Consider the following 16,121-nt stretch of genomic DNA (forward strand, 5'->3'; position numbering starts at 1 on the left):
ATAATAAAAAGGAATCAGGAATCACCCATAGTCACCATTACCACAGACAGTCCCCCTCCCCCCAGCTCTCCCAACCCCCTCCCCAATGCTCGATGTAATCCAATTCTCGAAAGTGCATAACGAATAACATCAATGAATTGTTGAACCCCTCCATCCTTCCCCTCAGTTCAAATTTGACCTCAAGAGTCAAGAATTCCAGCAGGTCCCCCCGACACGCCAGGGCACAGGGTGGAGAGGATGCGCCTTTGGGCGATTAACGAGGCGAAGGCTACACCATCTGCGTCCGCGTCCGTTTCCAACCCCAGCAGGTCCGACACCCCGAATATGGCCTCCCGAGGGCCCGGGTCCAGTTCCATGTGCACCACTTTAGAGATTACCCTAAAAACCACTTTCCAGTAATCTCCTTGCTTTAGACAGGACACATACATATGAACGTTGTTTGTGTACGCCCCCCCCCGCAACTTCTACCCCCCTCAAAGAACCGGCTCACCCTCGCCCTAGTGAGGTGTGCTCTATACACCACCTTCAGCTGTATCAGCCCAACTCGCATACGAGGTGGAGGTGTTCACCCTCCGGTGCACCTCACACCAGAACCCCTCCTCCATACCCGCTCCCAACTCTTCCTCCCATTTTGCCTTGATCCCTTCCAAGGCATCCCGGGTGCCTTCTCCTCTTCCAAAATAGCCCGGTAAACCACTGCCACGATCCCCTTCTCCAGTCCCCCTGTCGTCAGCACCTCCTCCAGCAATGTGGAATCCGACTCTACCGGAAAGCTCTGCAGCTCCTTTCTGGCAAAGTCTCGAACCTGCATGTATATAAATATTTCCCCCTGCTCCAGCCCATATTTCGCTACCAGCTCCTTCAATCCAAGAAACAAATCTGTTAGTGTCCTAATTCCTTTCTCCTCCCATCTCCGAAAATTTCCATCCCACTTCCCTGGCTCAAATCTATGGTTCCCCCGAATCGGCATTTCCCTTGACCCTGCCCCCAACCCGAAGTGTTGGCGAAACTGCCTCCAAATTCTCAATGAAGCTATTATTACCCGACTCCCTGAGTATTTCCCCGGGGCTATCGGGAGCGACGCTGTTGTTAGCGCCTTCAATCCCCTACACAAACTCTCCTCCATTCTGACCCACTGGGAGTCAACCCCTCTGACCCAGCTCCGTACCTTCTCCACATTCGCCGCCCAGTCGTAATACATCAGGTTCGGAAGACCCAAACCCCCTGCCTGCCATCCCTTCTGCAGCTGCACCTTTCTTATTCTGGCCACCTTCCCTCCCCATATGAATGAGGTAATCATTCCTTCAATCTCTCTAAAAAATGCCTTTGGCAGGAAAATCGGCAGGCATTGGAAAGTAAACAGAAATCGCGGCAACACATTCATTTTAACCACCTGTACCCAACCCGCCAGTGACAGAGGGAGACCTTCCCACCTTGCCAGATCAGCCTTCACCCTCCCCACCAAACTAGAAATGTTGTACCTACGGTGCCCCCCAATCCCAAGCAATCTGCACCCCCAAGTATCTAAAGTGAGTCCCTGCCTTACGGAATGGCAGCCCCCGCACCCCTGCCGCCACCCCCGGCCAAGACACTACAAAATATTCACTCTTGTCTAAATTTAATTTAAACCCCGAGAAAGACCCAAACACACGAAGCAGCCCCAGTATTCCCCCTATTGACAGACTCGGTTCCGACAAGTATAATAACAAGTCATCGGCATATAAGGACACCCTATGCTCTATCCCCCCCGGCACTATCCCTTTCCATACCTCTGAAATTCTTTACGTGATGGTCAATGGCTCAATCGCGAGTGCAAACAGCAGGGGGGACACAGTAGATTGTGGAGATCTACCATGGGGTAACTAGTTTGTAAATGTGTCAAGCTTTGTACCTCTGTTAAGTTATGTGTTTTGTCATGACCTAAGGTCATGAAAACTGAAATCCTTATTTTAAAATGGGTATTAAAGACTGGGCTTTAATATTTACATTAAAATGGCCTTTTACCTATCAGAAATAGCTGATTTCCTTCATAGGTCAACTTTTTTATCAGACTTGCGGGAGTAAAACTCCACCGTATTTACACCTGCGTGGGGACATAGTCTCATTTTGGGAAAATCCAGCCCATTGTTTGTGAATCTACCCTGTATAATCCTGTTAGAATTTTGTAAGTTTCTATGAGATCCTCTCTCACTCATCTAAACTCTGAATGAATATAATCCGAACCGACTTAGTCTCTCCTCATGTGACAGTCTCGTCATCCTAGGAATCAGCCTGGTAAACCTTGACTGCACTCCCTCCAGAGCAAGAAAGACAGCACATTATTTAAATGGAGAGAGTCTGCAGAATTCTGAGATACAGAGTGATCTGGGAGAACTTTCAAACTCCAGACAGACAGGCACCCAAGGCTGGAATCGAATCCGGGCCCCTGACATTGTGAGGCAGCAGTGCTAACCACTGTGCCACCATGCCAACCCTATTGAGTTCAGTAAAATTCAACGTCTCTCACCCACCTGCCAATAAATCGGAGTGTTGGAGCTCAACCAACACCTGAAAAAGAAAAAGTTCATATTCCAGGTATTTGGGGCGGGGTTCTGTGATCCTGAGGCTAAGCGTTGACGCCGTCGGAAACGCCGTCGCGTTTCTCGATGGCTTCAACACGGCCTCAGGATCAGCAGTTCTGGCCCCTACAGTGGGCCAGCACGGCACTGGAGCGGTCCACAGCACTCCAGCTGTTGATCCCGACGTCGGCTCGGCGCCGCAGGGTCCGCCAATGTACAGTGGCACCGGCGCCAACGCGCGCATGCGCAGTGGCTCCCTTCTCCGCGCCGGCCCCGATGGAACATGGCGTAGGGCTAAAGGGGCCGGCATGGATGAAAGGAGGCCCCCAGCCCGAGAAGCCGGCCCGCCGATCGGTGGGCCCCGATCGTGGGTCAGGCCACAATGGAGGCCCCCCCCCGGGGTCGATCCCCTCTGCCCCCCCACAGGCCGCCCCCGGACCCTTCCACGGCGAGGTCCCACCGGCTTAAAGCAGATTAGAACGGCGTCGGCGGGACTCAGGTATTTTGCTGCGGCCGCTCGGCCCATCCCGCGCCGTAGAATGGCCCCCGACCGGTGCAGCGCCGACCACGCCGGCGCCGATTCTCTGCTCTGCAGTGAATCATGTCCCGGCGTCGGGGCGGCTTGGCGCGATTCGTGCCGGTCACAGGGATTCTCCGGCCCAGCCCCGGGGGCAGAGCATCCCGCCCAATGTTTCATGCAACTGATCTGAAACATTAACACATCTTCCCATTCAAACTGACCTATATTTAATTTCCTGTGATTATTTTAGGACAAGAGAAGTATTGTTTTATTGCCCATTGACAGTAATCGCCATACCAACCTTCTTAAATACATTTAGCCAAGCCCCATTTTCAAGCTGGTGGAATTTTGAATTTAAGACCATAACGTGTTTGTTTTATTGTCTTAAACCATAGGTAAGCTGTGCTCCACAGAGGGCAGGGAGTTGATGAATGAAGAAGATGATCTTGACACAATATCGGATACACGCTCTATCGACATGTTGGCACATACATCTGTTGGTTGGGTACGAAACACCTCAAAGAGATCAACACAAGTCTCTCCCGAAGGTACGTTAGGCATTTTCTTTTCTATAGGTGGATTATATAGTGTGAGGTTATTCACTTTGGTAGCAGGAATACAAAAGCAAAACCTTTTTTTAAAAAGGCATGAGACTTGTAAATTTGTTGTTTGTAGGGACTTGAATCTAATCACACGAGGGACAAAAGGTTAGCAGGTAAAGAAAACAATTAGAAAGGCAAATGACATGTTGGCCTTTATTACAAGGGGATTGGAGTACTAGAATAAATTTGTCTTGCTACAGTTGCTCAGAGCTTTGCTAGGACCGCACCGAGAGTACTACATGCCATTTTGGTCGCCATATTTAAGGGAAGACAGAGTTGCATTGGAGGCAGTACAGTGAAGGTTCCTGCAATGAGAGATTGTCCTATGATAAGAGAACTAAGAACAATACAGCACAGGAACAGGCCCTTCGACCCTCCAGCCTGTACCGGCCATGATACCACCCTTGGCCAAAACCCTCAGCATTTCCTCGTGCCGAATCCCTCTATACCCATCCTATCTATGTATTTGTTGAGATGCCTTTTGAACGCAGTTAATGTGTCTGCTTCCACAACCTCCCCTGGCAAACACGTTCCAGGCACTCACCACCCTCTGTATAAAAACCTGCCTCGCACATCTCCTCTAAACTTTATGTCCTTAACCCTATGTCCCCTAGTGACTGACCCATCCACCCTTGGGAAAGAGTGCCTGCCCATCCATTCTATCTATGCCTCTCATAAACTTGTAAACCACAATCAGATTGTCCCTCAAACTCCGCCGTTCTAATGAAAACAGTCCGTGTCTATTCAGCCTCTCTGCACAGCTAACACCCTCCAGACCAGGCAACATCCTGGTTCACCTCCTCTGTACCCTATCCAAAGATTCCACATCCTCCTTGTAATGTAGCAACCAGAATTGTGCGCAATATTCCAAATGCGGCCTTACCAAGGTTCTATACAACTGTTTTTATACTCAATGTCCCGTCCAATGGAGGCAAGTATTCCAAATGCTTTCTTAACTACCTTGTTCACTTGTGTTGCCACTTTCAAAGATCTGTGGACCTGTATGCCCAGATTTCTCTGACTTTCTATATTCCTAAGAGTTTTGCCATTTACGGTATATTCCCCCTCTATGCTAGACCTACCAAAATGCATTACCTCACATTTGTCCGGATTAAACTCCACTTGCCATTTCTCTGCCCAAGTCTCCAACCTATCTGTGTCCTGCTGTATCCTCTGACAATCCTCAACACTATCTGCCACTCCACCAACCTTGGTGTCATTCGCGAATTTACTAATCAGACCAGCTACATTTTCCTCCATAATCGTTGATGTATACTACAAACAACAGAGGCCCCAGCACCGAATCCTGCGGAACACTACTAGTTACAACCTTCCATTCAGAAAAACACCCTTCTACTGCTACCTTTTGCCTTCTGTGACCGAGGCTGAGTAAGTTGGACCTATACACTTTGAAATTTCGAAGAATGAGAAGTGATCTTATTAAGACATACAAGATTCTGAAGGGGCTTGACAGAGTAGACGTTGAGAGATTGTTTCAGCTGTTTGGGGAATATAGCACACAGGGACATAGTCTCAGGATAAGGAAATGATCATTTAGGACTGAGATGAGGAAAAATTTCTTCACTCAAAGTCTAACGAATCTTTGGATTTTTCCACTCCAGATGGTTTTGTTGGACCTTTTGGTGACGATATTTAAGCTAAGATCACTCAGGAATCAAGGGAAATGTGAGAAAATGGCAGGAAAGTGGAGTTGAATCCAAAGATCAGTCATAGCGGAGAGAGCACAACAGGCCATAAACTCAAACTCCAATTCCTTAAATAAAAGCAAAACGCTGGAGATGCTGGAAATCTGAAATCAAAACAGAAAATGCTGGAGAGACTTAGCAGATCTGGCTGCATCCATGGAGAGAGGAGCAGAGTTGATGTTTAGAGTCCATATAACTCTTTTATTTATTATGTTGCTATATTCTTATGTTCTCTGTGTACAGAAACTGACCTGAGAGAGATTTCAGAGTAAGTTCATTCCCATTCAATATGCAAATGTAACAATAGATGAGTGTCGGGAGTAAAGACTTGTATTCGTTGGTGTATCTAAATGGCCAGTATCACTTTGGATGGCTGTTACATGGTCGACATTCCCTTGATTGAAGTCATTGATAAAACCAGGTCAGGCAGAATAATAATGGGGTGGCATGGTGGCACAGTGGTTAGCACTGCTGCCTCACAACACCAGGGACCTGGGTTCAATTCCGGCCTCGGGTGACTGTGTGGAATTTGCACTTTCTCCCTGTGTCTGTGTGGGTTTCCTCCGGGTGCTCCGGTTTCCTCCCACAATCCAGAGATGTGCAGGTTAGGTGGAATGGCTATGCTAAATTGCTCCTTCGTGTCCAAAGATGTGCAGACTAGATTGGGTTAAGGGTGAGGGAGGGGGAGTGGGCTTAGGTAGGGTGCTTTTTCAGAGGTTCGGTGTAGACTTGAAGGGCCGAATGGCCTCCTTCTGCACTGTAGGAATTCTATGGCTCTAATAGACGGCATATTTGACAATGCCTATTTTATCCCCACCAAGAAGAATTTCCACCCCAGGGTATTAGGATTTTGCCTCTCCCTCCCCCTTCCCCTAACCCTCCCCCCAAAACCACCACACCTTTATTAGTATATGTGCTTCATTTAGATGCTTGTTTTCATAGACCATAGAATTTACAATGCAGAAGGAGGCCATTCGGCCCATTGAGTCTGCACCGGCCCTTGGAAAGACACTCGACCCAAGCCCACACCTCCACCGTAACCCACCTAACCTTTTTGGACACTAAGGGCAATTTAGCATGACCAATCCACCTAACCTGCACATCTTTGGACTGAGGGAGGAAACCGGAGCACCCGGAGGAAACCCATGCAGACACGGGGGGAACGCGCAGTCTCCACACAGACAATGACCCAAGCCGGGAATCGAACCTGGAACCCTGGAGTTGTGAAGCAACTGTGCTTCATGTCAGCATTTGGCTAATGGGTGGTTATTATTTCAGTGTGACACACACAAGTGAATATTTCCTTTTGATTGCAAGATTTTGTTTCTCCTAAAGATTTTCACCGATAGAATTAGCTGCACTTTTTATTATGATCAGGCAGAAATCCATAAATGCTTGTTGCCACCCAGGGATACATTAAAAGCAGGATCTAGCTGTCCGAACCCAAATTCCAGGGAACATTTAGGTGAATGACGTGTTACAGCCTTCCCAATTAAGATGAAATATATAAATATGGAAAGTGCCAAGGAAAGCCAAAAGAACAGTGAACACAACGTTAATCAAAGGAAGAGACATTTTTCTGATCCTGGCTTCATTTCTGGCTATTTTAAAAGCCTGGGGCTGAGCAGTCAAGAAAAAATATTCAGAAGCAGAAGCGTAAATCTAAAATATTTGTAATAGTGTAAAGTTTAAAACCAAATGCTGATGGTAGAATATTTCTAATTTTAGCCAAGTATGAATTTGGTAAATCAGACTTCCAACGTTGCCTCTTCACAGGTGGTTTCTTAAGAGGCACACAACAAAATGGTCCGATGCAAATTGAAGATGTTATCGACTGGCACAGTGTTGTGTTTCGTTACCTAACAATGAAAGGGCAGACGGATGCTGGTATGTTTGAAAAGAATTCATCTCATTATGAGGGAGCAAAGAACACAAAACGTTTCGCGTTTTTGGTATATACTAAGATCCGGACTGGTCTCTCCACTTAGGCGGTCTAAAAAATTAAAGCATAACGGAACTTTTTAACAGTGTTTTAAGCACAGTTATAAGAATGTGCCAAGTTGCTGATGTGCATTCATTTTTCTTGACTGAGAATGGAATGGGACACGTAGTGTGGGGTGGAACTTGAAATGGCACCTCGTCACATTGGCGATGCTCAGGTCAAAGAAAAGCAGTCTTCAATAGCCTAATTGTTGCTTTGCGATGCCAGCTGTGAGCAAGACTTGCCCAGTCTTTGCCATCGGGCATTGGCATTCACAATTTGTGGATTTCAGCATGGGTCTCCAACCATGTATCCAAAAGAAGGACGAAAAACAGAAACCTGAAACAATGCAAGGAAAATAATCATCCGTACAACCCCCCCCCCCCCCACCCCACCCACCCCACCCCCACCCCCACCCCCAATACAAAATTGTTTTTCTTCCTCCTTTCATCATTGTTTCTGAATTGCTATTGTTCAGTCAGTTCAAAAAGGAGAGTAATGTATCTTGTGGAAGGTTAAATTAGAGGTATTTATTTTCAGTTCTGCTGTTTCAGTAAAGGGTACACTTCTCTATAGAAAACAGATCTTTGTTTTGATCTTCTGTATCGTTTAGGATTGGTCTTGATACAGCTGCAGTACGAAGGAAGGCCCAAGGTCTATAAGTGTGATTTTGGCACCAACTGCCAAATCCCAGCTTCATCGCGATCGTGAGGTGCTGCCCAGATTGACGACAGCTTTGCTCAATGACGTGTGTGGGAAACCAGCGCTGCGGAACGTGCATCTTTCAAGGACATCAACTCTGCTGAAAGCATTTACTTGTCAAGTAACAGTGATCTGTGGAGCAGTATCTTTGTAACCATTGAGGAAGAGTATGTCGAGTGTGATATATTTTTAATTCATTTTGGAGTTATTGTATAGTTTAAAGGGTCTCACCTCTATGTGTAAGTGCTTAGCAGAGGTCCCTTTATATTCAATGGGAGACACGGACACAAGGCAGTGTGTGATTTTGTTGCAAGTGCAACAAGACATGACAAGATTTGTCATACAATTCACACTTTTTCATGAAAATGTACCTCTTTAAGCAGGTAGGTGTCTCATTAATTCTGTTCAAATAACCTGCTTATTTTAGCCATTAGAGCTGAGAGAAATGAACCAAAAAATAAGGAAAACTTTGAACGGAAGTATGAATGGTTGATGACCAAATATTGAACAGTTAACCTTGAAATGTGTTTCCACCAACTTCCTCCTCTCTTTTCCTCTTTCATTCTGCATTGCTTAACTTCCTAATCAAATTGTGAAGCATCGAAGATGATGTCTGACCTGCAGACCTTTCTTTTATCAAAACTCTATTTAGTTTGAGGTATAATAATATATTCAGAATATATCTCGTACTTGTGCTCCAGGTGTAGCAAACTTCGAGCAGAATGTTGAGCGGTTCCAGCAGTGCACTTTTTCTGAACATTTATTTTTGTACTGCACCAATTCTGATCCTCCTCAGCCCAGCCTCAGCCTAGAGCATAAGTAAATGATCAGCTCTAAAGCCTTTTCCCTTGATATAATCAGAATATGACTTGTACTGGTGCTCCTGTGCTTCACTATGTCATTGACCCTCACAGTGTCTACTTAACCACAAAAAATAAAAATCGCCACAAAGTAAACATTCCAAAGCAGTTTGCAAATGAACTCAAGCCATATTGCATGAAAAAAAGCACTAATCACTCTTAAGCATTGTCTTGATGTCTTTGACTGTTCCTATTGCTGTGCGACCCCAAAGGATGCAGCATGGCTGGTGACTTCCAATGGAGGACACAACGGTTAGCCTTGACGAATAACCTCGAGCAACATTGGGCCTAGATGGCTCCATTTTATGATCTTGTTATAAGATGAGCTGACTATTAGACAAGGGCACTGGTGGTGCGACAGCATAGGGAGGACGAATACAGTCATCCTGAGAGAGGAGAACAGGTTGATGCTCCACAGAGCCACTGCCACTCCCTGGAACGGTACCTCAGCAATTCGAGTTGGAAGACAGGTTGCCGTGACACCATGGACATGGCTATCCACAGTCATGATGACAGCAGTATAAACCTGTGTGACAGCATGCTTCCCTCACATAACAGTAGTCTGAGCTTCCACTACAGCTCTCAAATATTGGGAAACTGCTTCTTGTACTGCAAAGGAAGCTGCAGCATTAACCATCAGAGCTGCATTATGGTTGGGTCCACAAGGTCGCTGATGGAGTTTGCCACATCTTCCAGGCTGGAAAGTACGGGGCGCAAACTCTGCACAAATCTCAAAGCCACCTCAGTGCTTGACTCCCCGATGCTCATTGACACTGACCACTGGCTTTAGGCATCCCAATAAAGGAACTATTTTGTTCTTAATCATCTGCAATTTTTGCAGAGTCAGGCCAACTTTTAAAGCACTCATGGTGCATGGCATCTCCAAGGTGGAAGAGAGAAACTTTTGAAAGGTAAGCTCAAAATATCTTACCCATACCCCCATACCAAGCTACAGCCCTCCAGCCACTCCCAACTGCCCTATATACCCTCCTTCTAAGTTATGCCCCTCCACACTCATCTCCATCATCCCTCATATGCTGCATGCTAACCTATGCTTCTCCACTAATCCTCCATGGCCCCTCAAACCCTCCATGCTAAGCCATGGCACTTGGTTGCCCATTATATGATCTATGGTTTATGATCTATGATTCACCCACTGTATATACTCTGTACAGAACCAATAAACCCAATCGTAAAATAAGATGTATGATAAAGCTTTATGATCAGTGATTCACTCATAGCTTTCTATTATGGATCTATAAAAGTGTCAATCATCCAAACTCTTTAAAATATCAATGGCTGAGGCTGCAACCACTCGAAACCTCCTTATCTTGTGTATCTCAGCATTGTGCAATTACAGCTTTTTGAACAGTCTGGGTGCTCAGCCAAGGCTCACTGCATTCATTGTCCTAAACCAGATCCAGCATTGCTTCCTTCATTGTGGACGAGAAACATATTAATAAAGAAAGTTCTCTTGCACTCATTTTTTGGAATTCCTCCTCTCTTTTCCTTTTAGTTATTTTCCCAACCTATATAAAAGTAATTGAAGATCCCATTAACCCTACTCCATAGTTCTGAGATATTTCTGTAATTTGCCAGAAAATTTGCCCCTCTATCTCCTTCTCACAATTTGGTGGCCTGTAGTACAAACCTAGCATCATTATATCTCCTGTGTCAGCTCTTAATTCTAACCAAATAAATTGTTGGCAGATTTTCCAGCCATTCCCACCAGTGGGATGTTCTGGTCCCACCAATGGTGCCCCCCCCCCCCACACCCCTGCGGATTCCTCAGCAGCAGAGAGTGGGAATGATGGTAAACCCCGGTGACAGCAGCAGGACAGAAGATCCTGCAGCCTGCCAATGGTGGGCCACCTCTACCGCCACAATACATGTCATGTGGGGTGATGGTAAACCCTTCCCTATGTCTTTGAACCTTCAAGCACATCCTCTCCACCTGGAACTAAAATAGTGGACAGGATTCACCATTTCTGAAACTAAGTGTTGACCCCAACACAGAATCCTTGGGCTTTTGCGACAGAAAAGCCAGTGCCACACCTGGATCGATTCCGCTACTGTTGAGGGTCTGGCACTGGTGCAACGTGGAACACAATCGATTCCAATGAAAAATGGTGCGGGATTCACCGGGTCCGAGATTGACACTCGGGAGGCTGACAAGCTGCATCCGCACGTATAGATTACACTCCCCACACACTCTCATCCCAGCCAACCAGATGGCACTGGTTGCGCTGGAGCGTGCCCATATAGCTGATGGGTCGGCTGGGGCCAGAGGGCACCCTGGGGGGATACCTATATGACCAATAGCACTCGGTTCGAAGTGGGTTGTTAACGGTGTACGCAACCGGATGGCTGCCTTGCTGGCTGCTGCAATAGCGTTTCGTGCCTGTCCACCGCGGCCCCACAGCCCACTTCCTGGCCACGCCCCACTATGCCCTCAACCCTGACCAGCGGCACAACTGTCAGCAAACTATGGTGATGTTGGGCAATTTCTGTGTCCCCTCTCTCTCCCTCAGCAGCCGCCACAGCGGTTTCTCGATTATTAAAAGCAGAAGTGAACCATGCCGTCGGGTACTTGGCCCATCGGAGGCGGAGAATCGCGGAGGCCCCGGAGAATATTGAGTGGGCCCGCTAATGATATGTAAACAGTGTCTACTGTGCGTACGTTCTGGAACGCATTGACGTCACTGCCGAGGTGCTGGGGCATTGCAATTTGGCATCAAATCGGCACCTGCCACGATTTCAGCAACGGGACCGATTCTCGGCCCAATCGCCTTATCTTTGATCAATATTGCCTACCACTCTTGAGCACTCTGAAACCAGGAATATGAAATGCCCAATCCTCCCCTTGTGTGAACCAAGGTCTCATTATTGCTGCTATATCATAATCCCATGTGCCTTGCAGCTCACCAACCTTATTTACCACACTCCATAGATTTGCACATGCACTCCAGACCTTTGTTAGAATCCCTCACAGGTCCCTCCACATCTGATCACTCTTATTTCTGAACTAATCTTTATTCTAATGATATTTGTTTCTTCCAGCCCACTGCGCACCTGATAAAACATCTCTAATCATAGAATCCTAGAATTCCTGCAATGCAGAAGGCCATTTGGCCCATCGAGTCTGAGGCGACCATCTGAAAGAGCTCCCTACCTAGGCCCAATCCCCCGCCCTTTCCCTGGAATCCCACCTAACCTTTGGACACTAAGGGGCAATTTAGCATGGCCAATCAACCGAACCAGAACATCTTTAGACTGTGGGAGGAAACCAGCGCACCCGGAGGAAGCTCACGCAGACTCGGAGAGAATGTGCAAACTCCACGCAGCTGGTCACCTGGGGTTCGAATTGAACCCAGATCCCTGGCGCTGTTACACAGTAATGCTAACCACTGTGCCACCGCCCCACCCTGCAATCCTACAAGCTGGTGTCCCTCCCACCAACCAGATTAGTCTCGACCCAGCCCAATCGTCTCAAAAACCAGACTGTCCAATCCATAAATGTGAACATTATCAAATGATTATTCTAGAAATTCAATTTTTCATTGACGGGACATCTGTTAATACAAATCACAAAGTAAAATGTAAATCAAGAAAATAATCAGCTTCTTGTTGCAAATCTGCAAGTCGTGATTTTGTCAAAAAAAACTGCTTCAATAAACTGGATGGAATTTAAAACTGCATTTTTAATTTGTTTGTTCTACTTTTAAATCTGAAGTATGCAATTTATTTTGTACAAAGTATTCCAATTCTTTTTCCGAATTTTCAAAAGCGAGGAGAACATTTCAGAATTTTTCAGGCATAATCATCACATCTTAGATCATATATAGAAACATACATGGAAAATAGAAGCAGGAGGAGGCCATTCTGCCCTTCCCACCTGCTCTGTGGCTGATCACCAAGTTCAATACCCTGACCCCGTCTTCCCCCCCATATTCCTTGATTCCATTTGCTCCAAGAGTTAAAAATCTAATTCCTTCTTGAAATTTCACAATGTTTTGGCCTCAACTACTTTCTGTGCTGATGAATTCCACAGATTCACCACTCTCTGGGTGAAGAAATTTCTTCTCACCTCAGTCCTAAAGGGTTTACCCCTTATACTCAACCTATGATCCCTAGTACGTTTAGTACATTTACGGACGACACAAAGGTTGGTGGAATTGCGGATAGCGATGAGGACTGTCAGAGGATACAGCAGGATTTAGATCATTTGGAGACTTGGGCGGAGAATGGCAGATGGAGTTTAATCCAGAAATATGTGAGGTAATGCATTTTGGAAGGTCTAATACAGGTAGGGAATATACAGTGACTGGTAGAACTCTCAAGAGTATTGACAGTCAGAGAGATCTAGGTGTACAGGTCCACAGGTCACTGAAAGGGGCAACACAGGTGGAGAAGGTAGTCAAGAAGGCATACGGCATGCTTGCCTTCATTGGCCGAGGCATTGAGTATAAAAATTGGCAAGTCATGTTGCAGCTGTGTCGAACCTTAGTTAGGCCACACTTGGAGTATAGTGTTCAATTCTAGTTGCCTTCTACCAGAAGGATGTGAAGGCTTTAGAGAGGGTGCAGAAGAGATTTACCAGGATGTTGCCTAGTATGGAGGGCCTTAGCTACGAGGAGCGGTTGAATAAACTCGGTTTGTTCTCATTGGAACGAAGGAGGTTGAGGGGCGACCTGATAGAGGTCTACAAAATTATGGGGGCATTGACAGAGTGTATAGTCAGTGGATAGTCAGGGTTGAGAGGTCAATTACTACGGGGCATAGGTTTAAGGTGCGAGGGGCAAGGTTTAGAGTAGATGTACGAGTCAAGTTTTTTACACAGAGGGTAGTGGGTGTCTGGAACTCACTGCCGGAGGAGGTGGAAGCAGGGACGATAGTGACGTTTAAGGGACATCTTGACAAATACATGACTAGGATGGGAATAGAGGGATACAGACCCCGGAAGTGTAGGTGATTTTAGTTGAGATGGGCAGCATGGTCGGCGCAGGCTTGGAGGGCCGAAGGGCCTGTTTCTGTGCTGTACTTTTCTTTGTTCTTTGTTAGTTCTGGACTCCCTCACCATTGGGAACATTCTTTCTGAATCTACCCTGTCTAATCCTGTCAGAATTCTGTATATTTCTATGTGATCCCCTCTCACTTTTCTAAACTTCAATGAATAGAACCCTAAACGACTTTGTCTCTCCTCTTATGGCAGTCCCGCCATCCTAGGAATCAGCCTCATAAATCTTTGCTGCACTCCCTCCATAGCAAGAACATCCTTCCTCAGATAAGGACACCAAAACTGCACAGTACTCCAGGTAGGCCTCACCAATGCCCTATACAATTGCAGTAAAACATCTCCATTCCTATACTCAACTCCTGTCGCTATGAAGGCCAACGTACCATTTGCCTTATTTACTGTCTGCTGAACCTGCGCGCTTCCTTTCAGCAACTGATGAACCGAGACACCAAGATCTCGCCGAGTATCCACTTCTCTCGATTTGCACCCATTCAAATAATAATCTGCCTTCCTAATTTTTGCCACCGAAGTGGATAACCTCACATTTATCCACATTATACTGCATCTGCTATGCATGTGCCCACTCACCCAGTCTAAATCCTGCTGAAGCATCTCTGCATCCTCCTCACAGCTCATCCACCACCCAACTTTGTATTATCTGCAAATTTGAAGATAACACATTTAGTTCCCTCATCCAAATCATTAATCAATAATGTGAACAGTTGGGATCCTAGCACAGATCCCTGAGGTATCCCACTGGTCACTGCCCGCCAATCAGAAAAAGACCCATTTATTCCAACTTTTTGCTTCCTGTTTGCTAACCAGCTTTCTATCCATCTCAGGACACTACCCGTAATCCCATGCGCTTTAACTTTACATATTAATGTGAGACCTTGTCGAAGGCCTTCTGAAAGTCTAAATAAACCACATCCGTTCTCCCTGGGCAACTCTACTGGTTACATTTTCAAAAATTCTAGTAGATGTCAAACATGATTTTCCTTTTGTAAATCCATGCTGACTTTGTCTGATTCCATCACTGCTTTCCAAATGCTGTGCTATGAAATCTTTGATAATGGATTCTCGCAACTTCCCTACTACCAACGTTAGGCTCACCGGTCTACAGTTCCCTGTTTTCTCTTTACCTCCCTTTTTGAATGGCGGGGTTGCACTTCCTACTCTCCAATCTGTAGGAACCATTCCAGAGTCCAAAGAATTTTGGAAAATGACCACCAATGGATCCACTATTTCTAGGGCCACTTCCGTAAGTACTCTGGGATGAAGATTACCAGACCCTGGAGATCTGTCTGCCTTCAATCCTATTAATTTCCCCAAACCATTTCTTTACTAATACTAATTTCCTTCTGCTCCTCACTGAAACTTGTGTTTCTCATAACTTCCGGTACATTATTCATGTTTTTCTTTGTGAAAACAGGAGCAATTTAGTTCCTCAGCCATTTCTTTGTTCCCTGTTTATGAATCCCCCCGTTTCTGACTGTAAGCGGCCTACATTCGTTTTTATCAATCTTTTTCTCTTTACATACCTATAGAAACATTTCCAGTCAGTTTTTATCTTTCCCGTAGCTTACTTTCAAATTGTATTTACCCCTTCTTAATCAATCCCTGGGGAGAGAAGAAAAGTTACAAGTTTAACCTGAGTTGTGCCAGGTAAAAACCTGCTGCAGTATTGGAAAACATTTTGTTTGAACTATGCTGCGAATTATGTGTTAGTAATACTGTCAGAAGGTGGCAATTGGTAAAAGGACTAACAAGCATCAGGGTGTTGTACTGTGGACATTTTGTCCTGAATTGTAGTGTATACTAATTATCATTGACACAATGTTTTATTGAAAAAAAACATTCTATGTTATTTTCATGAAGAATTAAAGAGATGTTTTGAATGATGGGTTGTGTTTATATCATTACATGCTCAAACAGTACAATTCATCTTGTCTTGTGTCTTTATTAGAACGGGGAAGGCAGGAACAGGCGATTGAGATGCATGATCAGCTATGATCATAATGAATGGCGATGCACATTCTAAGGACCGAATGGCCTCCCTCTGCTCCTATTTTCTATATTTTATACGCTTAATTGGATGGGAGGATGCAGCGGGGAGCCCAGTGGATGGGGGGGGGGTCCCTCCTATGGGGCAACGTATACCGAATGCAAGACATA

The 16,121-nt window shown here is 45.8% G+C and overlaps 1 protein-coding gene across 4 annotated transcripts in view; it reads left to right on the plus strand.

Annotated features, from left to right (window-relative positions):
• trpn1 (transient receptor potential cation channel, subfamily N, member 1) overlaps positions 1-15,844 on the plus strand; it is a 466,288-nt gene extending 450,444 nt beyond the window's left edge. For all 4 annotated transcript variants that reach the window (XM_072468296.1, XM_072468298.1, XM_072468299.1 and 1 more), the window contains 3 exons: positions 3,474-3,626; positions 7,163-7,273; positions 7,981-15,844. In XM_072468296.1, coding sequence (XP_072324397.1) covers positions 3,474-3,626; positions 7,163-7,273; positions 7,981-8,078 — 362 coding nt within the window. In that variant the 3' untranslated portion in view covers positions 8,079-15,844. The remainder of the gene's footprint in view (positions 1-3,473; positions 3,627-7,162; positions 7,274-7,980) is intronic.
• Positions 15,845-16,121: the final 277 nt, after the last annotated feature.

Source organism: Scyliorhinus torazame, chromosome 11 (assembly GCF_047496885.1).
Source record: "Scyliorhinus torazame isolate Kashiwa2021f chromosome 11, sScyTor2.1, whole genome shotgun sequence".
Classification (NCBI taxonomy): Eukaryota; Metazoa; Chordata; class Chondrichthyes; order Carcharhiniformes; family Scyliorhinidae; genus Scyliorhinus; species Scyliorhinus torazame.